The sequence below is a fragment of the Amphiura filiformis genome, chromosome 8, assembly GCF_039555335.1.
Source record: "Amphiura filiformis chromosome 8, Afil_fr2py, whole genome shotgun sequence".
In the NCBI taxonomy this organism is placed as follows: Eukaryota; Metazoa; Echinodermata; class Ophiuroidea; order Amphilepidida; family Amphiuridae; genus Amphiura; species Amphiura filiformis.
In genome coordinates, this window is record NC_092635.1 from 24,516,626 (window position 1) to 24,541,374 (window position 24,749).

At 36.5% G+C, this 24,749-nt stretch overlaps 1 protein-coding gene across 1 annotated transcript; it reads left to right on the forward strand.

Moving 5' to 3' along the window:
- Window positions 1–28: 28 nt before the first annotated feature.
- Window positions 29–19,355, forward strand: LOC140158833 (transcription factor A, mitochondrial-like). The gene is made up of 7 exons (XM_072182073.1): window positions 29–118; window positions 6,444–6,580; window positions 11,997–12,067; window positions 13,653–13,823; window positions 14,561–14,665; window positions 15,019–15,054; window positions 18,352–19,355. The coding sequence occupies exons 1-7, from the start codon at window positions 36–38 to the stop codon at window positions 18,532–18,534; spliced, it is 786 nt and encodes a 261-aa protein (XP_072038174.1). The 5' UTR covers window positions 29–35; the 3' UTR covers window positions 18,535–19,355.
- Window positions 19,356–24,749: the final 5,394 nt, after the last annotated feature.

Below are 24,749 nucleotides of genomic sequence, written 5' to 3' on the forward strand. Positions count from 1 at the left end.
TAAAGAATAAAAACATAAAATACACCGATGTAAACATGGCGGCTTCCTTGCAAGTGATGAGATCGTTGGCTAAATTTTCCGGATTATTTATCAATGAAAGTCGCTTTAGTTTGACAAAGTATGTATTTATGAACTAGCGTTTATTCGTTTTAGAACTGTAATAAGTGTTTGTAGTTTACTGAAATGAAACACATTTAGAAATGCAAGAAAAGGTTGGCTTCAAATCTGATAATGAGCAAGTCTGCCGAATTTGGCAGGCTACACACATGCACACAGCACAATTACACAAGCAATCAAGCATGCATGTAGCTCGTTCACGTAGCGGTTCCGTTGACTGTCCCACTGGCCTACTACACGTTACTACTATATGTTTTAAACGTAGATTGCATGGCGATCGGAGTGTTATCGTCAGTCAGAGCACCAGGTCATGTCTCGCTATAGGGTCATTCCATATGAAATCAAGGAGTCGCCCCACCTGACCCCCTCAGATTTGCTTTATATTTTAGTCATATGTTGTACCTGTAAAAATATTAACAACCTGCAAATTTGAGGTCTGTAGCTCTTACGGATTTTCTGTGGCAGCCATTTAAAGTTGGAGTAGGGGGGTCTAAATTTGGACCCAAAAGTTGTCCTTTAAATAAATTTCATCTTTGGGAGTCTGTGCCTTCTTTATAAAAAGAAAGAGAGGTCTGAAACTTTGTATACACACTAACTGCATGCCCAATTTGTCAAAAAATAAAAAATTAAAAAATTCTGTAATTGCGCGTTGTGTCACGGGGTCATTAAATATGCAAGAAAAAATGTAATGTTTTGTAAACTGGCAAGTTTAGCCCCCCTAAATTCACATTTTTGGTCAGATTAATTATTTTTTGTTGTCACTGATGCTATATATAGGATAAATACAATGCATATCCAAAAAATTGAGGTCACAACTCATTTACATTTCGAACAGCGCCCTCACAAAGATGAAATTTATTGCAAATTCAACATTTTCAGGGGGGCCAAAGTCGATGTGGTCCACCTTCAAAATTTATAAAACATCACTCTTATATAAGTACTAGTCTTAAATTACAACTTTGCTAAGTCCCAGTAATTGTATAGGTTGACTTCATATAAAATGACAAGCCCAAAGTTGACCATTTTCTTATGATTGCATGTAGTGCAAATGTGCCGAATCGGAAGGCTTGAAAGTCAAATTGGCCACAATATTAAAAATAAATGATTAGATGAGTAGTTATTGGCCCTATTTACTTTTATTTCCATTTCATTTTCAATATATACAGATTTTCTATGGTAGCCATTTACAGTTGGAGTAGGGGATCTAAATTTGGACCCAAAAGTTGCCCTTTGAATAAATTTCATCTTTGGGAGCCTGTACCTTCCTAATAAAAAAGAGAGGTCTGAAACCTTGTATACACACTAATTGCATGTCCAATTTGTCAACAAGTAAAAAAAAAAAAAATGACTGTAATTGCGCGTTGTGTCACAGGGTCATTAAATATGCAAAAAAAAATGTAATGTTTTGTATACTGGCAAGTTTAGCCCCCTAAATTCACATTTTTGTCAGATTAATTGTTTTTTGTTGTCACTGATGGGATATATAGGACAAATACAATGCATATCCAAGACATTGAGGTGACCATTTATTTACATTTCAAAGAGGGCCCCGCACGAAGATGAAAATTAATGCAAATTCACCATTTTCAGGGGGCCCAAAGTCGATGTGGTCAACCTTCAAAATTCATAAAACATCACTTTTATATGACTACTAGTCTTAAATTGCAACTTTGCTAAATCCCAGTAATTTTATAGATTGACTTCATATAAAGCGACAAGCCCAAAGTTGACCATTTTCTTATGATTACATGTACTGCAAATGTGCGAATTAGGAAGGTTTAAAAGTCAAAATGGCCACAATATTGAAAATAAATGACTAGATGCATAGTTATTGGCCCTATTTACTTTTATTTCCATTTTATTTTCGATATTGGGGCCAATTTGACTTTCAAGCCTTCGAATTCGCACATTTGCACTACATGCAATCATAAGAAAATGGTCAACTTTGGGCTTGTCATTTTATATGAAGTCAACCTATACAATTACTGGGACTTAGCAAAGTTGTAATTTAAGACTAGTACTTATATAAAAGTGATGTTTTATAAATTTTGAAGGTGGACCACATCGACTTTGGGCCCCTGAAAATGTTGAATTTGCAATAAATTTCATCTTCGTGAGGGCGCTGTTCGAATTATAAATGAGTTGTGACCTCAATTTTTTGGATATGCATTGTATTTATCCTATATATAGCATCGGTGACAACAAAAAATAATTAATCTGACCAAAAATGTGAATTTAGGGGGCTAAACTTGCCAGTTTAAAAAACATTACATTTTTTCTTGCATATTTAATGACCCCGTGAAACAACGCGCAATTACAGATTTTTTTAATTTTTAATTTTTTGACAAATTGGTCATGCAGTTCGTGTGTATACAAAGTTTCAGACCTCTCTTTCTTTTTATAAAGAAGGCACAGACTCCCAAAGATGAAATTTATTTAAAGGGCAACTTTTGGGTCCAAATTTAGACTCCCCTACTCCAACTTTAAATGGCTGCCACAGAAAATCCGTAAGAGCTACAGACCTCAAATTTGCAGGTTTTTAATATTTTTACAGGTACAACATATGACTAAAATATAAATCAAATCTGAGGGGGTCAGGTGGGGCGACTCCTTGATTTCATATGGAATGACCCTATACTGAAATGCAGTAAACCTTAGACGAGCGCGTAGTGTAAGGATACATCGCATATTTACTGCGTTGCACGCACTTGTCTCTGATTGGCTGCTGAGGCGATCTGTTGTTGCCGAGTGGAAATTTATGAATCAACTGTGCGCCGTACGCGTTGTTAGCGCCGAATTTGCAACATCACGGTAGTCGCGCTCGTAAAAGGTTTGCTGCATTTTAGTATAGCATGCATTGCATGTCCATGATCATGATGATGTAGCCCGACATCCCTGAGGGGCCGAGGTCTCACAGTGACAAGCTCGAGTAGCCCGAGGTACTCACACCTCCGTCACCACGATTTCCACTGTCCTTCGGCGTACAAAGCTCTGAGACTCCTGAGCCTATCTGGTCAGCAGGGTACACATAAGTCATAGACTCTCTCGCCAGTCCTACGATACATACCGTACCTTAGAAGGACTGGCTCACGCCATTTTGTCTGTCTAATGGAAAATACACACTTACGATTTGCGCAGGTCAGATATTCGAAAAATTTCTTCAAAATTTCATCAAAGATATATAAAATTGGTACCCACTACCCACCTTATTGTTCTTGCTAAATCAAGACTCAGTTGAAACAAAATTAAGGATCGAATGCATTTTAGTGTCCAAAAAGGCAAAATTATCGTCAACGTTCTGCCGAATTCTCCACCCTTGCGAAGAGTGCAGAATTGGAATTGGGAATAAAAATATCCGATCTTTGCGATCAAAAACACAAAATTACAACTTTGAACGTACTATTGGCAAAAGACATTATTGCCAAACAATATAGAATAGAACATTTGATGTCAACTTGTCAAAATATTGAAGAAATGTGCTCCCTAAACTTGTGGCAAGTAGGCAAAATAATTCCCATTCAAACGCATGCTAAACTGAAAGTGCATAACACCGACTAGGTACACATAAAATACCACTTTTTCTCATAAATACCACTTCCTACCATTCCTCACATGAAGATGAGACTTAAACAAAACATATTTGGTGCATGTTCAGTAAATTTAGAGCACATTTGAGGATGTAAAAGACCAGACTTGTGACTGATATCGTCGCCGTGTTTGGATTCTTCCTATAAATAGATGCCGTCAGTGTGACGTCATCACCGCGACATGAGTTCACGGTGCCCCGTTTCTACGTACGTATGGCATTCATGGCCCTATGGTGAGGAAGGAACAACTAGGGCCATGATGTTTCGGGCTAAGCTGACAAGGTTGAAAAAACTTGCGTCCAGACAGATTTTTGTGCGTCCATCTGAAATTCACGATCAATCATACCGGGAAACGCAACAGCAACCCCTTTGCTAACACACGTACCCCGGGTCTATACCTCATCAAATGTTGATCTTTAAAATAAAATAAAAGTGCATTTTCGCTGTGATATTCCATCTCCAGTCGCTATTATGCCCAGCGAGGTCACGTCACACTCGGTGTGACGTGCCCTGAACTCCCAATAACTTTCGTAAGCGACAAATTGCAGGAAAGCGTGCCAATTTAAGCTTCCTGTAATATCTATTGCACATAACGTACGAAGTCACAAACTTACAAACTTCAATATGCACTTCAAATACAGCAGACCAGCTGTTAATTATTACTGATCCTGTAGAATAACTTACATAATCTTCAATTTCATGGCAATCCGTTGCTCAGAATTGCAAATGTCATTTTTATCTGTCAAATCCGCTGTGTATGTGCTCAGAGATTTTATGATATGCTCCATAAATCACAGGTGTGAAACTGACTTTATACCACTCGCGCGCTTTTAAAGCTAGCAGAAAAGCGAAGCCTCCGGCTACCTCGTGGCATGACGTCATCATGGACGTGTACAAAATTTCCGATGGGCGCCTTATTTATTTGTAACCCGTTTTGTGATTGGTTGCAAACACCATTCATCGCAATCGTAAGCCAATCAATGAAGGCGACGGCCTTTTACGGTATGAATTAATGTGACCCGCCAGTAAAAAACGTCTAACCTGATTGGTTTACAAAAATAATGGGATATTTGCTAAGCCAGTCAGCGTGCTCGATGCTTAACAACTTGGTCGTAGAGGTTTTTTTTTTTAATAGGCGAATTCACATGGTGATCCAGCGATCGAGTATAAATTCAGCATGACTTCTGCTTTAACAGGTGCAATAACAATACGTGGACACAATCAGTGACATTTACACAATGCAATAATGAATTATTTATGACATGCATGGGCTGGATTTTACGATCGAGGTAAGGTTTTCGGCCTGTCCCTGCGTGAATATCGTTACTTTTCAGCATCAAAGATACTTGCGATGACCAGTTTTTTGCGGACAGGTAACTTTTATAGGTCATAGGGTAGAAACGATAGTTGTACAATTGTACGAAAATATACATTTTGTTATAGGCCTAAAATGTTTACAAAAATATATTGGTCTGTACGTTGTGCATGTATTCAGTTGTTCGACGGATAAGTCGCTATGATAATTTGTCTCATTTCTGTGTCAGTTTTGGTCCGAAACGTGGTCAGAAACAGCTGCAAACACATGCGCAAAGTCTGTCAATCTTTAGCAAATTTTCGTACTTTTACTTCCGCATTTCTTTTTAAAATTAATGTGTTGTTGAATGTTGATGCTATAAAGGTAAAACACACTCTGCCACAAAAAATGTTATCATTTAGATTTTGTCTTTAAAATTGCTTTTATTCATCGTAACAATAATACTAATAAAGAACTAACTTGCAGCACATACTGAAGTATAATTAAAAACTGAATATTGTCAGCTTGTGATAAATAATTAAATAAACATTAACCGCACGTTAGCCGCACGTCATCAGTCCACCATGCTTTGTAAAGAAACAATTGCATCAATTGGGACTTTCCCATCAAACAGCGATCGTTACAGAAAGCATGCAAAAAGTGCATGATTTTCCTGACGTTACATTTACAAAATATTGCAGAATTTTGGGGCTTTTATTATCTATAACTATAAAAGAATACAAATTTTTTTTTTTTTATCGTCAATTAATGATTAAATTTCAAAGTTTTGTCTGCGTCCACATGCATGTGACATGAACGCAAAATACTTGATTAGCCATGTGAACTTGCTGTTCATGTCAGTTTGAGCCAGAAAATATTTTGGTAAGACAATGAAAAGTGGATACCCCTTAAAAGCGAGCATATTTTTGGTTAAAAAACCTAAAATCCAGGAGCTTCTGGGGTCATACTCAATCGCCAAGTGATTGCGATGCACCGCTTTTGGAAAGCGATGGGCAATCACTGAATTTCGTGATGCATCACTCGTCGCTTTTGCATTTGTACTTATCATGGCAATAGCGATTGCAGAATGCAGACGACTATCAAAATATTCTAAATGCCACAAAATACATAAATTTTCAGAACAGCCATTGCTGTCAATAATTATTGCTTTTCTGCAAAGCAAAGTATAAATTCAGCTTAAATAGGAATTATTAGCACAATTAGCAAACCAATAATATGTTGGGACATCATGTGGATTAAATGGATATAAACATAAAATTGTTGTTACATTTCTGGAAGTGTTGGTTCCTCTAAACAAGCATGGAGCACTTACATGTATGTAGTATTCACCAGAAGTGTTCCAATCATAAAATCTAATCATTTCTAAGGCTTACAAGGAGCAATAGGTACTTTCAAAATTCACATTTTCATTTGATTTATTTCAGGTCTACCAAAGTTTGTGGATCATGGCATCAGTCATGCTACTTGTCTACAGATCACCCAAGCATGCCCAAGAAGCCTTCTTCAGTCTATTTTCTGTTCATTGCTGATGTTAGACCTGAAGTTCAGGCAGAGAACCCAGGTAAGTACATATATGTACACTACAGAATTGCACATTGAGATCATTTAGGGCTCATATTGAAATTCCCTTACACAGGAAGGTGTGCGCCATCCTGCAGCTTTCCTGTGCTAGCCTTCTTTTGTTAAAATCCTGGGCAGGGTGTATCACTGATGCATATAATCCATCCGTTTTATGACCGAGCTTTCCTGAGGCGCACGCTTAGCGAGGGGAATCCTGCCTTCTTTCTGTGTGAAAACGTGATAGGGTATTTCAATATGAGCCTTTAAGGGGCTACTACACCCCTGGCCAATTTTGTGCCTATTTTTGCATTTTTCTCAAAAATTATAGCACATTCGTGACAAGTAAGATATGTATATTATAGGGGCAAGGACTACAACTACTGTACTAAAAATTCAGCAACTCAAAGCAAGTAGTTATTGATTTATTGATCAAATATTGGTTTTCCCTCATTGGCTCCAGCGAAGCTAAGGAGTCATCGTCATCAGAACCGTTGGGTTACACAATACAGTGTTGGTTTTTATGCTAAGGAATTTTTTGTGCTTGGCTTTAGGTTTTCAAATTGGTTTCTAAGTTTTGCTAAATTATTTTTTCATCGATTGCACTCCCGATAGAGTTGAAATTCAGTTGAGAAAATGTGATTTTTTTGTTTAAAAAGCCACCATAACGAGTTATTACTTGGTTCCCCAGTGTGCTAGAGATTATTTTGGTCTGTATAATTTAACCTTGCGTGACAATGGCGCAAACCAACGGAAGTTTAACATTAAAATGTCTTAAGATTTTAGTACTCTCAGGTTCAGATTCAAAAGTTATTTTGACTTTCTTAACTTTTCTTAACTATTTCTTTACAATTTAAATAAAGAAATAGTTAAGGAATATCAAAAAATAGTCATGAAAATTGTCGAATCTTGAATAAATCGGAACAAAATGAATTTCCTAGTGGACTATTTTCCTTTCATAAGTGCAAATTTTTGCTTTTTCGGTAACGCGGTTATCTCCCAATGATGTAATGCGTAATTATCCAATCAGTGCTGTCCTTAGAAATTAGCCCCAAAATGAACCAATCACAGACATCGTAATGAACAGTCCGGGCAGTGGAACAAGTCAACAAACAACCAAGATGTCTGCCCCCACGTGACAGATGTCGCCGGCGAAATTGCACCACGATAAGTCGTAAACATGGTTAAAACAAATGAAATTAAATATGTCAAAGGACAGATTGTTACTCTATTTGGTAAAAATATCCCAAAGAGAGATCGCAAGGTGTCTGGGAGACTAGGAGTAGGAGCAGTACTACCTCTACGATCGATGCAACTTTCAAAGTCGGAAACCACTCAGTCATCAGCCATCATCATGGCATATGCTCATGCACATGATGCACTCATGGACTACATAGCACTGGTACATCATGGGTACATGTACGTAAACCCGGGACGTAAACATGGTAAAGTCATAGTATTACTACTAGCCACTGAGTGAATTCAATCACCAAACCAAACATCCTTTTTCATCTGGCTTTTCAAAAAAAAAATAGATAATTACGATGGCCCAAATATTTTCTCAAAAATAAAAATAATACCCAAAGACAAGTAATAATAATATAATATTGAATAAATTATGCCCAGGCCACATTACATAACGTCTATCTGTCTGTCAGTTTACTCCAGAACTCTAGTTTGAATTAGCCTCAAACATCATGGCCCTGTTCCTTCCTCACTAGGGCCCCGAATGCCATACGTACGTAAAACCGGGGCACCGTGAAGCCACGTCGCGGTGCTGACGTCACACTGACGGCATCTATTTATAGGAAGAATTCAAAACACGGCGGCGATAACAGTTACAAGTCTGGTCTTTTACATCATCAAATGTGCTCAAAATTTATGAACATGCACCAAATATGTTTTGTTTAAGTCACATCGTGAGGAATGGTAGGAAGTGTATTTATGAGAAAAAGTGGTATTTTATGTGTACCCTGGACCAGATATGCTCAGAAGTCTTAGACCTTCGTACGTAGAAGGACAGTGGAAATCGTAGTGACGGAGGTGTGAGTACCTCGGGCTAGTTTCGAATTTGTACACGTTCTTACGCATTCCATGCTAGAGTGCTTTGCTATGGTTTTTCAGGCAGACAGCAGTGCAATTTTTGCAGTTTGCACGGAGGTTCATTCTGTTAATGTTGAAATTTGGATGAAAGTTATTTCGATGAGTCAACTGCATCTTTTGAGCAAGATTTGCCTTTTTTGCGAAGAGTGAAATGTAATTTTAGCAACATTTTTGATGCAATCGCCTGTTGTGATCGGCTGTGTTTACTTCTGAACTTCCATTGCTTTATACGGTGTCATTCTTCAGCAAATCCGACTAGATTTTGAATGCAATGTAGAATGTGAAGCTATCGGTGAGCAAATTCTTATTTTTTCGGAGACTAGGGGTCGCGTGTTCCTCAAACTTGGTGGGTGGGTGGGTGCATCTTGACCCGAGACAGAACAAGTTTGTTTTGGCAAGTGGGTCAAGGTCACCCAAGGTCATTTGAGGTCAAATTAGTAAAATTGTCATGGCAAGAATTAGAAACTTGGTGGGTACAGTCAACATTTAGAGCCAAATTTTTGGAAGGTCATTTCGGGTCACCAGAGGTCATCTGAGGTCAAATTAGAAAAAACTGTCCTATGGGCATGAAACTTGGTAGGTACAGTCAACATTTAGAGCCAAATTTTTAGAAGGTCATTTTAGGGTCACCAGAGGTCACACAAGGTCAAATTAGTAAAAACTTTTGGGCGGGCATGAAATTTGGTGGGTACAGTCAATATATAGAGCCAAATTTTTGGAAGGTCATTTTGGGGTCAACAGAGGTCATCTGAGGTCAAATTAATAAAAAGTGTTGGACGGGCATGGCAGGTACAGTCAATATTTGAGTCATATTTTTGGAAGGTCATTTTGGGGTCACCAGGGGTCATCTGAGGTCAAATGAGTAAAAAGTGTTGGATGGGCATGAAACTTGGTGGGTATAGTCAACATTTAAAGGCAAATTTTTGGAAAGTCATTTCGGGGTCACCAGAGGTCATCTGAGGTCAAATTAGTAAAAACTGTTGTATGGGCATGAACATTGGTGGATACAGTCAAAATTTATAGCCAAATTTTGGAAAGGTAATTTCAGGGTCACCAGGGGTCATCTTGAGGTCAAATAAGTAAAAACTGTCAATGGGTGTGAAGCTAGGTGGGTATCGTCAACATTTGGGAGTCAATTTTTGGAAAGACATTTGGGGGGGTCAACAGGGGTCATCTGAGGTCAATGTAGTAAAAACTCTCGGACAGGCATGAAACTTGGTGGGTAAGTCAACATTTAGAGCCAACTTTTGGAAGGTCATTTTAGGGTCACCTGTGGTCATCCAGTGTCTGAGGTCAAATTAGTAAAACTGTCATATGGCCATGAAACTTGGTGGGTACAGTCAACATTTTAGAGCCAATTTTGAAAGGTCATTTTGGGGTCAACAAGGGTCATCTAAAGTCAAATGAGTAAAACGGTCGGACAGGCATGAAACTTGGTGGGTACAATCAACATTTAGAGCCAACTTTTGGAAGGTCATTTTTAGGTCACCAGAGGTCATCTGAGGTCAAATTAGTAAAAACTGTCATATGGGCTTATAAATAGGTGGATACAGCCAACATTTATAGCCAAAATTTTGGGAAGGTCATATCTGGGTCACCAGGGGTCATCTGAGGTCAAATTAGTCAGAACTGTCTGATGGGCTTGAAACTTGGTGGGTACAGTCAACATTTGGAGTCAAATTTTGGAAGGTCATTTTGGGGTCACCAGGGGTCATCTGAGGTCAAATTAGTAAAAACTGTCGGATGGGCATGAAACTTGTTAGGTATAGTCACTTTTTAGAGTCAAATTTTGGGAATGTCATTTCAGAGTCACCAGGGTCATCTGAGGTCAAATTAGTATTAACTGTCATGAAACTTGGTGGTACAGTCACCATTTAGAGCCAAAGCCTTATTCAGACTAACACTATTCTTGACATAGGCCTACTCGCCTGTATATAATTATATTTTGATGTGTTTTGGCCCATTTGGACTCATTTCCACCCGCTTCGATCCATGTCGCTAATTCCCTAAATTGATTGATGTATCGTTGTATGCTCTGCAAATGAGATAGCTACCAACCTACCAGATGTACCTGTTGGGGGAATGTGATCTGTCACATTATACTCAAATGATTTCACTTGTTGCCCATGCGACTCCAAGAACAATTACTTTCACTGTCACCAAAAAGCGCAGAGCCACAGCGCCATTGGTGCTCTTGTTTTTGACTGTAACTCCACAACTGTTGTCTGTGCTGAAATAAAATTTCTAGTGCAGTAGTCCTTGCCCCTATAATATACATATCTTACTTGTCCCTAATGCACTATAATTTTTGAGAAAAATGCAAAAATAGGCTCAAAATTGGGCAGGGGTGTACGTACCCCCTTAATGGAATTGGATCTGGGGAATTCCAAGCAGAGGTCCCATGTGAAAATTGTCAAAAACTTTGGAACGAGATATGCCATGACATGACAAACATAAAAGCTCAATAAGCTCTTCAAGTTTTATAACATTAAAATGTGTTTGGTAATGATTTTCTTCACCAAGCCTGATTTAGGGGCAATTTGCATGAATTTTTCTGGTAAAAATATCTTTGAATCTCATTATTTCGCACCCCAAACACTTATTTGTTTGAATGATCTGTTTACAACTATCTGAAACATCAAAAATTTGGATTGAACTCTGTAGCCCTATTCAGTTACCGTATGTCCATACAGCAACAAAAATCGTATTAATGTTCACAACACACATTATTTTTGTTAACAATTGATGATTTTATAATGAAAGAGAAAAATTAAAGTTGTTTCAACATTCCAAACATTGATCCTGTAAAAGAACAACCCAGAACGTTTAATGAGGACCCAGAAAGTCCTTTTGTTGGAAGGGTGTCAAAAAGTCTGATTACGTTTGTAAAAAGTAGTTGAAATATTGGTCCAAGTTGATCTTTCTGATTGCAATTTTAGCATACTTACGTTTCGGGGAGGGATGGAGGGTGTTAGCCTCTTAACAAAAAAGCACTTTTGTTTATAAATAGGACATTATCAAATTGATGGTACAAATTCAATATAACTTTTCATTCAATATGTCTTTACAGAGGTAGACCCTATTGTTTCAGGCAGTATGAAAGTTATTTTCTCTACATCATGTCCATAATGAAAGTTTGCATCAGTCTTGCATTTTATGAGATAAGCTGGTTAAAGAAAGGTTTTCATATGATACCCTGGCCTATATCTTGTATGTGTAGATTGTATATGTGTATTATTAGCAACAAAACACAATGTTAACAAATCAATCAGTAACGATTCTGAATTTTGTAATTTTTTGTTGTTGTTTGTTTGCAGATGCAAAAATGTCTGAAATTGGTAAAAAAGTTGGAGAACTATGGAGGAAACTATCTGACAATGAAAAGAAGGTAATTTTACAATTGCTTGAGGTTGATAAAGAAAACTAACTAATGATTTGAATTTTCTTGTTTTTAATTTCTGCATTTTATGCTGTTTTAATCTCTGTGGGAAATTACGGTTATGCTAGGTCAATTTTATTCAGAGGTAAATAGGATGAGGCACATTTTATTTTGCCACATGAACTCAAATGCATGTATCTGCTAGGGTGATAAGGCATGATGAGGATTGGTGCTTTATTTTGTTGTAAATTTGCATCGCTGAAAACAATATCATAATTGGACTTACTGTTCCAGAAGTTTTTGTTTTGGTTAAAATAATAAAATACAACATTGATGTATAATATTTTTATTAGCTATATAGCTGAAAATCAACATTAGCGACAAATTAACTCAATTTACACTATCTTATCCTGGTAATTAATCCTTGCTACCACATAAAATAACAATCCATGAACTCAAATGCATGTATATGGTAGGGTGATATAGCATGATGATGATTGGTGCTTTATATTGCTGAGGCAATATGTTAATCACTTTCTTATTTGTATCACTGAAAACACCATATCGCAATTGGATTTGTGGTTCCAAAGGTATGCTATTTCACATTCACTTGAGAGGCTCACTGATTCCAGTTCCACACTATAAGAGGTCAATAACACTTAATTCTGTTACCTATTTTGGACAGTTGGCGAGGTCCAATGCGCTTTAGGGCTCATATTGAAATACCCTACCACGTTTTCACACAGAAAGAAGGCAGGATTCCCCTCGCTAAGCTCGCGCCTCAGGAAAGCTCGGCCATAAAACGGATGGATTATATGCATCAGTGATACACCCTGCCCAGGATTTTAACAAAAGAAGGCTAGCACAGAAAAGCTGCAGGATGGCGCACACCTTCCTGTGTAAGGGAATTTCAATATGAGCCCTTATTTACATGTATCACTGAAAACACCAGATCGCAATTGGATTTGTGGTTTCAAAGGTATGCTATTCCACACTATAAGAGGTCAATAATACTTAATTCTGTTACCTATTTTGGTCAGTTGGCGAGGTCCAATGCGCTTTAGTCTTTCCCAATGCTCCAATGTAATATGGAATCTAATATAGCTATAAACAAATCCAATTTTGCGCATTCCTGCACCTCAGTGGCAGCCTTAGCTGGGTCCCTGTCGACCTCATCCCACCTGAAATGTGAAATGATGCGGCCTTGGCAGAGATTTTAAACTGCATTCTATCACCCGTGTTACACGTAGACAAAAGAATGATGAAAGTTTATAACACAATACAATATAACACTTTTAAAGCGGACACCACATTGGGCAAGTCACAACACCATTTTGGTGCGGAAGGGACCCAGTAATGGCTGAATGAATTCTAACCATCACTTGGCCCGTTGGATTCGTCTGTAGCAGAAAATCAACATTAGTAATAAACAAAACCCTTAGATTGATAACATGATAACAGCACACTTGATGAATTTATTTATAGTGTAAAATTTGTTTAAATTCAACTAATTTCCTTTTTTGTTCTGTTTACATACCTACTCGTGGGGAACCATCAATTACCTACCACGTATATGGAATACCCTTGATGACAGGTTTACAAAGAACGATTTGAAGCAAATATGAAAACATACAAAATTGACATGGAAAAGTTTAAGGATAGTATAACAGCAGATGAATGGGCTGACATACAGAAGGAAAGAAATGATAAGATTGCAGCGACAAAAGAAAAAAAGAAAAGGAGAGAGAAAAGAGACAGGAAACAGGTAAATATGTTTATGTGTGTCTTTGCTTTTGTAAACACTGGCAAACTAGGAGTCAAGTACACATGAGAAATCTCTGCAATTACGAGTCAAATACACATGGGAAATCTTTGTAATTATGATTACACAGAAGCTGCTGATGTCAGTAGTTACTGGACGGTAATTTCTAGATCTGTTAAACAGCAAGAACGCATTATAGCCACTGACAGCATTTGGGGTAATGTTAGAGATTCACACTTAGATAGCAAAAATGTAAAGAGTATACAATATAGCGAATATATAATTAATAAACCTCAATGTTGTTGGTCAATGTACAGGGTTGCCAGCGTTTACGTCTAGTGTATGTGTGTGCTATGAGGATATTTATACACGAGTTGACCGATGATATCACATGATGTCTACATTCAGGATGCCCTCTGTTGTTTCACACAAGGCAAAATAATACAGCCAAGTAGTTTCCCTTGTTTTCATTGGATAAGCGCCCCAATTGACCGACATGATATTTCTCGTATCATACCCCCTGAGTGCGTCCCAACACGCTGTATCAGGTCAGTAGAAAACAGCGGATGACATGGAATACTCCATCAATATACATGTGAACTTATATGCCACTACTCTCCACCAATCAGATACTGGATGAAGTTTAATGGTATGTGTGTAAGAAAGTGAGTTGCAAAGCAATTATTTCTAGTATTACAGATTCCAGTTCCAATCGTGTGAACTTATTTTCTCTCCAACAGATGCTAGAGCGTGAGGGTAAACCAAAGCCTATACCAACCAATTATGCTATGTTTGTTCAAGACCAGTTTAAAGACAACCCATCTGTAACTATTGACCAATGTGCAGTAAGTTAACCAGTACATGTATTTTAGGTTTTAGTTTCGAATTCTAGAATAGGACCATAAAAGAGAATCGTCAAAGTTTAATTATAATGTGTCAGGCTGTATGCTACAACTGACTGGAGAAAGAAAGGCGACTTTCTGTCAGTTCATATTACATGGTGTAGCTGTGTAAGGGAGAGTGTGATACAGTGATTAGAATTCTAAATTCAGATTTTCAATCTCCCCATAAATTGACTAATTACTTATACAAGTTAGATGGCGGCTTGACAATAAAATCTCAATGTATACTTTTGTTTATAATTTATAAGAAATATAAGTATTTTAGATGTATTTATATATATATATTTTATATGCAGGTACTGTGGAGAAATTTAACAGCAGCAGAAAAAGAGGTAAAGAATCATACAATTAGGCTATTTCATTTGAAATTGATACACACCTATGGAAGACATGACCTTAACCCCCTGAGCACTACCTGCCGATCTAACATTGCTTCTGATTGGTCAATTACATGTTGTATTCATTTTACTCACCAATCAGATTGGAACTTTGCAAATAATTCACCCCATTTTTTTTTGTGTGGTGAAATTATTCTAACAATGTTGCTGATTGGTGCAATTGATAATGAAAACTTCTTTTTGACCAATAGGCAGGTAGTTCTCATAGGGTTAATCAGTTCACTTCAGTTTTATTTCACCACAATACACATTGGTACAAGTAAAGAATAATTTAATACAGAGGAGACATTTTTAGAATTATTAAGGCGATTTAATACCCTTATTTTCATCAGTACCCATCTTCTTTCTTTTGTTGCAAATTTATGAAGTATATAAATATGTTCATCATCTCATGTCCTGAACTTATAAAATATCTCTACATACAAAGTGGTTTTAAACCATTTTAGAAAATCATTTTAGCCCTATATATTTTTTTGTTTACTGTATCCTGGTAACTGAGATGTGTGTTTCATAACAAACCATGATTTATTCTATTGAACATGTCCAAGTAGAATACATGAATAGAATACATTAAATCCTTTGTTATACTATCTATAGAAATGTACTCACTGATTATAACAATGAACAAATATATTAGGCCTAATCTCTTCCACATAGACAATTCAATACTACACCATGTATGTATCTTCTATAATATGTTGTTAGGAAAAGAGATTAAAAAAGGCTATATGGTCATCAAAGGTCAGGTTATAGGTCAATTGGTTCAGGTCAAATTCAGGCATCCATTTTGAATACATGTGATAGTCTGTGGATATAATACATGTCATAATGAGGCATCAATTTTGATATTTTGTCTGTTACTGGATATATAATGGAAATGTGTGAGGTGGATATACTAAAATACCTTGGGATGTAAATGGTGAGTACAATTTAGATTGCCTAGTTGAGTTTGATTGGGCAAATAAATATAAAATAGTTACCAAAATCACAAAAATGAAGCTTACGGAAAACTACCTAATATGGTGGTATAGGTGACAAAAAATACAATCTTTTTCAACATTGCTGTAGTGTGGTTGTGGTAACCTGTTACCTATGGCTTAATTAAGTTTCAGTGACATAGTGTCGCAAGTTCAAAATTCAAAATATAGCTCGACATTGAAAATAGAAGCATTTTAACCGGTTTGTTTTTTGATAGTTGTGGAGCACCAAGTTCATGAATTCATAAAAGAAATCAGGGACCACTTATTCCCATTTTACATATCAACATTATTTCCCTAATGTGTTAGCAACACATATCCAAAATTTTAACGAAATCCGTTGATAGTAAGCGTTCCAAAATAGCTACATTGATACCGATGCCACCAATAAAACGAGAAGATTTGCCCCTTCATTTTGCATACCACTTTGTCCAAATTTTGTAATTTCTTCACAAAATGCAAAAAAAAAAAAAAAAAAAATCAATGGGTGTAGTACCCCCTTAAGTATCAATATACAAAATGCAATACATAATATTTTATATAGAAATGAGATAATGATAGTATCATTACAATTCGTGACATAATGAAAGATCAAGCAAAATTATCAATAATATTATCATCATATCCAATGTTTTCAAAATGCTGATTATATTCAACTGATCCTTTAATTCTTTTGAGGAGTGTATTATTGAAAAATAACATGTTGATGATTTGCAAAAGTACATTCTGCAAATCGTATACTTTAAAAACTTGCTTGATTTATTGTTGTTAATGAATTCTGTATGTATTACAAAAGTGTTGTTGTTCCAAAAAGAACCACAAAAGTATATCTGTGATATTTGAATTCTTCTACACACTCACTATGAAATGATCATGCAATTTTTGCCAAAGCTCACTACCATTCGCAAGATGCTGTGAAATACCAAATTGCAACAGTTTTAAATACTTGCTAACCTTAAGGGTAGACACGCTATTGTTGGTCGAAGAAACCAAAATATTGATTTTCATTATTCAAATCAACATATTATTGAAAAATTACATTATGATGTTTTGCAAAAGTTCATTCTACAAATCATATACCAAGAACCATAGGACCTACAAAAGTATATCTGATATTTGAATTCTTACACTCGCTATGAAACGATCAATTCAATTTTTGCCAAAGCTCACTACCATTCACCAGATGCTGTGAACTACCAAATCGCAACAGTTGTAAATAGTTGCTAACCTTAATGTCTCCATATAGGGAGTGCATGGATTTCAACGGGAATAGCCCATTTCTTTTTAAGCATGAACATGTGACATGGACACATATAAATATGAAAGTTGTGGCTTCATTAGCTGCCGTATCAATAATTGCACAGGGGCCTAGTGGCACAGAGATGTAAGTCCATTCAAACCATTTAAGAAATTGTAATATTATGTGAAGATGAGAATGAGTAAGAGATGCCGATATTGATATGTCTTAATTGCCTTGGGTGATTTTGGGCTTGTCTCCTTCTAGCTGACATGCTGATCCTAAACTACCTACCAAGAAGTAGTGGAGTGAAATCCATACATCCCAATGGAAGATATGACCTCAAAATTCCACACAGGGAGTGTGTATTTCAAATGGGGTTACTTGAATGGGTGACTCCATTTGAAATCTGCACTTACATTGTATTGTCATTTTATTTATTAAGTATTTCCATTTAAGTTAAGTTCAAAAACACAATTTTTTACTGTAAAATGTTCAAACATTTGTCAATAGTAGCCTTTTCAAAATGGAGGAAGAGCGTATAAAAAAGATTGACCTGCCAACCCTCCAAATTTTTGTTTTGGCAAGGCAATCAAACAATTTTTTTTTTGCCCAACACAGATTAATATAAGTGCTATAGATTGATCAAACGAGCCAAGTGATGGTCAGAATTCATTCAGCCATTACTGGGTCCCCTTCGCACCAAACTGGTGTTGTGACTTCCCAATTGGATGGATTTAAATTGTACTGTTTTGTAAATTTTCATCATTTTTTTGTCTATGTGTAACACGGGTGATGAAATGCAGTTTAAAATTCCTGCCCAGGCCGGTTCATTTCACATATTCAGGTGGGATGGAAACGACTGGTACCCAGCTATGGCTGCCATTGAGGTGTAGGAATGCATGGAATTGCATCTATATTATAACAATCAAAGATTACTAAAGTTAAAAAGTATTTCCTGTTTTTTTTTCCAAGACAAGTTTAATGATATGTTTTTGCTAAATCTTCTTCATACAGGCATACAAAGAGAGGTACAAACAAGCACGTGCTGATTATGATGCAGCGTTGGAAAAGTGGAAGAAGCAGATGATTGATGAAGGAAAACTTGAATTAATTGAAACCCCCAAGAGCCTGAAAAAGAGCAAGAGCAAGAAAAAGAAACCAGCAAAGTCAGCTAAAAAAAAAAAAAGAAAGCTGTAGACCACAAAGAACATAGCGAGCACGATATCAGTGATGAAGAACATAGCGAGCACATTTACAGTGATGCTGAAGAGCCAGGAGAAAAAGATTCACGATAACAAAGTTGGGCTATTCCGTGATCCCATTTGAAATCCGCACACCTCCGGAACAATTTTGGTATCCCAATAAAATCCAACTAAAGGAAACTATTCCTGATCCACAATTTGTTATACAAAATTGGAAATGTGATGAAAGAATTTTGGAACAGTATATCAAAAAGGTATACAGTTGGAATTTACCATAAAACAGGAGGTGTAACCTGCAGCATGCAGAAGGGGTGTGGATCTTAATTGGAATAACCCAGTGCATAAAGAAAGGAACTGAAGTGGAGGGACTTCATACAGATCGATGTCTTCTATTTTCTTGCAGACTGTCGATTTGCAATCATCAAGTGTTAATTTGCAATCAATTGCTTTTGCAAAATCCCAGTTTTCTGCAACTGGTAAACGCTTGTCTGAGATCCTGAAAGTGATGTTGCTTTAATTTGCCAATCGAAAGGTTCATGATGAAGGCTCAATACTTATGAAACTGTGATCCAATCAATTAAAATAAGGACAATGTCATGAAAAAGTCTGTATTAAGACTGTATTGCATCATGATCAAGAACTTTTAAATTGGCTTTTATATAACGCTGAATTTATACTTGATCGCTGAGCGATTGCGATGCACCGCTTTTGGAAAGCGATGGGCGACCACTAAATTGTTCAATGCATCGCTCATCGTTTTTGCATTTATACTAATCATGGCAGATGCAATTGTAGACGACAGTTAAAATATTCAAAAGGCCACAAAATACATTTTTGGAACATCCATTGCTGTTAATAATCTGAAAGTTAGTGATCGAGAAAGGTAAATTAATTCGAAAAATAATAGATCCAGTTGGTATGAAATCTGTTGATGCATTCACTTGATAAGCAATCGCTCGGTAGTTGAAATTTCTTCAACTTGCAAAAGCGACATCATTTTTGCCTCAGCGGTTTGTAATGATTAATCAGTTTGATGCTCTAAAAAAGGCAGTAAACACTAAGCATGCGTGAGAATGCTGAAGTATAAATTCAGCTTTATAGTTGAGAACGTGGGAGATTTAAAGAATAAAGATCATATGGATTTGAATAATACACCAGATCAATGCTAAAAAAAAGGTTTGTGACATACACTTGGTGTCAGAGAAGAACAGCAGTCCCTTGCTCAGATTGACGCGAGCGCCCTGTTAATGAGCGACATACACGGAGCTTTGTGTTCACTTCAAGGACGCCGATCTGCGCCGACCAACAATTTGACGCACAATCGGCCAATCGGATTATCGGTCTGTTGCTATGATTGTCAGACGATTGATTCAGCCAATCAGAACCCCACTTCCATGTTTCCACTCTCAAAATGTAAACAAGTGCCATTCTTTGACAAAAACTGTAGATATCCTCATTTTGCTTGACTGGGTCAGAAATAGCCTTGTGAGTCGCACATGTGACACAGACTGATCCACTCAGATAGCAAATATTTTGAAAATTGAGCTATTGCCATTACTAAGTTGCTCTGTACCTAAGCTGACTGACGTTGAAGTCCAAAGTCCCTGTCATACCTGGTTGCAAAGTTATCAACTTTTTATTTGTCTATTTCTTATGTTGTTTTTTTTGCTTATTTTTGCCGCATCTCATTTTTATTATTGCCGACTTTGGTCTGATTGGATCAGATCATGTCACATATGCTAAGATTGCTTTTGCAGAAGTGATCTTAATACATAATTGGTGCTGTTGGCATCCTTTTTCATGTTGACATGTTGGAATACCGTATTTGACCTATATAATTAGCACCCCTTCCTAATTACATCTGTTTCAGTGCACTTTTTTGTGGTTAGAAAATGATCTTGACATCAAGTTCAAATGACTGCAACAGTAAATCTACAGTTCCTTTTTTATTTTATTTTGAATTGTATTATTAAAGGAAGTGTCCGGCAATCACAACATTTATGTCTTATATGTTAGAAAAATAATTATCAAGCACGAATCACATGATTTTATTTAAAACTAACTTAGTCATATTAACCATAAAAACAAATAAAAACAGCCATATCTCAACACGCGATATTCAAAATTCCAGCGCCGAAATTTTCTAGAGCAATGACGTCATGGTTATTTGTGCTCATTTTTCGTCAGGCTTCATTGAAAAAAATATTAGGACATAATGCTGTGATTGCCGGACACTTCCTTTAATAGTGCCCCCTTAAAAATGATGCTCCCACACTCCTAAGCACTAATTATTGTTGAATATGGTAATTCAAATCTATGATGGAAACATGAAATTGGGATTGTCAGTTAGATATTAGGCCATCTTGATTCAATAGTTCATCTCAAAGCCCCACACGCATTAGTAAAATTGCCTGCATTTTGTGTCAAAAAGCTGATCGCACAGTGAAAAAAAAACCTTTAAAAAAATCATTCCGCATTAGGTTTTTAACTTGGGAAGGGCTTTGAGACAAACTATTAAATCAAGATGGCTTTGTTAATGTATCACAGGTAATTTATAGTGCATTTGGCTTCCTTGCGGCAGTGACATCAGTACTTTGTTGCAGTTAATTAGCGTATGTACAGATGTACTGCCTTTTATAGCAGGTGCAAACACACCAGTCACAATTTAATACTGCACCCACTGGACTAGCACTTGTATCACTGACTTCAGGAAGCCTAATGGACTATTATAGTAGGCTGAATAATTTTATCAGTTCAAGTTTACTACAACACATGTAAATTGGAATTTGCCAAATTTTGTATTCAGCGTAGTGTAGGTAGAATATTATAGAAAGAAACTATAAAAACAAGAGTCCTAATTTACTGAAATCATGAAATAAATGATAAATGTTCATAAATTGTGCTTCAATTAGTCACAATGCCATGAATCATTTTATATTGACATGTTTAGATATACAGTGCCAAAAAAGTGTCCTTACACTTGGAAGAAAAATCCTAATTTTAAAACTAAACCATATTTGGATAAATTTATTTGTTTAATAGATCTGGCACATTATGACACCCCATTGAATCCAATGTGACTTGAAAGCAAAGTTACAAGCATTTGATTAGACGAAGAACCAGTTTTAAAAGTGACAAACGGGCCTATTCAAAACTCCACGGACTAGACATCTGGTTTGAGAGTGGTGAATGGCTAATTTATGCGTACCTTTAATTTAAAACAAAAAGAAAACTGAAGCAAAAGAACTGACAAATAAAATGAATACTAGTATTATGAAAAGTAAAAACTGAAATAAAAACTGCTTTAAATAAAACTTACTTGAAGAAACTGTGTTGTCTCTTTCTTGTTGTGCTTGATGGAATCTTTTTGCGCCTTGTATAGGCTAGTTTGTCACTTCAAAACTGGACCTTCGTCTATTCAATTGCTTGTAACTTTACTTCTTGAGGTCACATTGGATTCAATGTGGTGTCATAATGTGCAGGATTAGATAGTGCATCTTAGTATGTAGTACTTTTGATTATACTTTCAAAAATTTAACTGGGAATTGTTAAAGTAATGTGTTAACTTCAAGCCAGTATTATATGCCTATTTTGTGGTCTCATTTTGCTTTGACACACACATGACCATATGCTTTACAGACTTGTAATGTAGTAGTGGTCAGTGAAACGTCTTATAAAATGGACTTGACTGCATCGCATAATCCTACATTATTTTTGTGCATTTTGCCCAATGTGAGCACATTATTTGCACAAAAACATGCCGATTTGAAGGCAATCTTTATGACAGACTCGTGAAGTATACAAAATCGTAATGCTGCATTGTGAATATTGAACAGTAGAAGTAATAGAAATGTAGATAATACTCCAACCACCCTTATAAATATGGATTTCTCTGTTACCTGGCTGTGTGGTTTTCATAGGATGATAGGAAAACTTCTTTTGAAAACTTTGACAACCTTGGGTTGTCCCAAATTTAGTACTTTGGATATTCAATGCAGAATTAACACATACAGGATGTATCAAAATGATTGGTACCCATCAATATCCAGTGACCATGGCTAAGACTGCAACATCAAAATGCAGTATAACATCCACCTAATTTGCAAAGCCCTGTTTTCTTTTGGATTGGGGAGGGAGGTGCAAATGTGGCGCTGTCACTGCATACTTGGCCTTACCAGAAACAAGTTGAGTAACATAGCAAAAAACAAACAATTGATTATTAAGCAATAGGTGAGGTGTGGTTTCGTTGCATCTTAAAAAGCAGCTTATCATGTAAAAATGTTAAACATCCAGGAAATAAATGTGGGATAAATAATAAATAAACAAAGAATATTCAGATGTAAATGATATTACCACCTAAATTTGTATATAGTGCTTATGATAGTGCAAAATGAAACTCAGTACTCCCAGCATAGACTGCTGCCCTCATTCGTAAATCTTCTGGTTTGACGACTGAGAAAACTACATGGAAAAAAAGTGGCGGACTTTTGCAACCAGATTCTGGTTGCACATGAATATTAAGTAGGTTGCAAACTTTCACTGAGAATGCGCAGTTGTGTCCAAGACCGAGTTTTTAGAACTTCAGAGCGTGATCTTGTCACAACGGCGCAGTTCACACGGCGCGGTACACTAGCACGCCGCTAGTGAGTCGCGCTATGGCGCATTAACCAAAGTTGCAAGCATAGGTCCGCCACAATTTGAACTGTAAGATAATCAGTCGTCACTATGAAGCATAACACAGTACATGCGCAGTGTAGACGGCTGGTGGAATAAGTCTACTCCCAGCATGTATTCGGAGGCCAGTAAGGTATGGAATATGGACGTAAATGATTGTTGGCAGGATTTGGAAACAGTATTACTTAGAGGTGAAGAGTTCAGATGCAAAAGCTGATAAGCACCGATTTCAAACTTTTTGAGTTGAGGCCACCAATATCTGCCCTATAATGCTAACTTAAAATTGATGTATTTGATTCCAAGGTAAATATTTGAAACTATGATCAAATGTAGCCTAGATCTCAGATTGAGAAAACTGATATCCGTTTTTACATCTGAACTCTGTAGATGATAAGTTTGTAAAGCACATTCTTGTGCAGTCTCGCCCAATCGCATGCTATTTTTTATTTATTTGTTGCATGTTTGTTGTTTTTCTTCTTATAGTTTGGTCATAGGAAACTTTGATGACACTGTATATTCTGCTTAATTGCATAGAAAACACTTTTCAAAAACAAGGCAAAGTGTTGGTATATTTACCAGCAATTTGTTGCATAAAAACAAATCCCCACCAATGCTAGAATTTTGTATTTTTTGTAATGATTTTGATCATGTATAAATGTATTATACTTGTTAATGGAAGTTTATAGGTACTATATGTGACACGATCTGCTCCATGGGGGCCAAAGGAGGCATTTTTGAAAATTGAGTTACTATTATTACCTTATACAAACACCTAAGGTCTAGCTTACATGGTTGATGCTTCTAAAGTTATGAAGTTTTGTGATGTCTATTTTCTTATGTATTTTTTTGTTTTTTCCTTCATATTTGTGCCTTTATCTCAATTTCAAATTTGCAGCCTTTGGCCCCCATGGAGCAGATCATGTCACATATGAAACTATTTTGTAATAATTTTAGTATGGAAGTGGTAAAAACAAATAAAAAAAATTGAGGGAAAGAAATAGTTCACAGAACTGTATAAAATATGATCACCTGTAAGGACATTGAAAGTAAACAATAGGAATGCCAGAAAGTTGTGTCTGACTTTTATGCATGCAGAGATTTGTCCATGAAGCCACAAATTTTCAACTTACAAAAGAGGTTCCCAGTTATCACTTCTTGTGTACAAAAATGTGCCCAGTGCCAAAATGGTCCAAATTTGTACCAAAAAGTAACAAGGATCCAATGTTGCAAAAAAAAAAGACCCCAAAACTATTACATGCAAGTATTTGGAGGTCCCACATCAAAAATAAATCCTAAACACAGCCCTGATGGTCACATAAAATTTGATGCCATCATACAATCCCTGTTGGGTGTTGTGTGTGCATGTGAATTTGGATGTGGGTTCATGATTGATTTCAGGTGTTTGTGTAAAGTTTGTTCAGCTTATAATTGGCCAAAATTATTTGGTCCCAACTCAGGCTAGCGTAAATTCACTTAATCGTGCACCAGTCACACATTACGCAACTAACGTGGACTGTGTGCTGCGCCCAACTGCGT

What these genes read in the sequence shown, in the direction of transcription:
- LOC140158833 (XM_072182073.1), top strand. Translation starts at nt 36, where the DNA reads ATGGCGGCTTCCTTGCAAGTGATGAGATCGTTGGCTAAATTTTCCGGA. An exon ending in AGTCGCTTTAGTTTGACAAA is followed by an intron (nt 119 to 6,443) that starts GTATGTATTTAT and finishes GATTTATTTCAG; the next exon opens with GTCTACCAAAGTTTGTGGAT. An exon ending in AGTTCAGGCAGAGAACCCAG is followed by an intron (nt 6,581 to 11,996) that starts GTAAGTACATAT and finishes GTTTGTTTGCAG; the next exon opens with ATGCAAAAATGTCTGAAATT.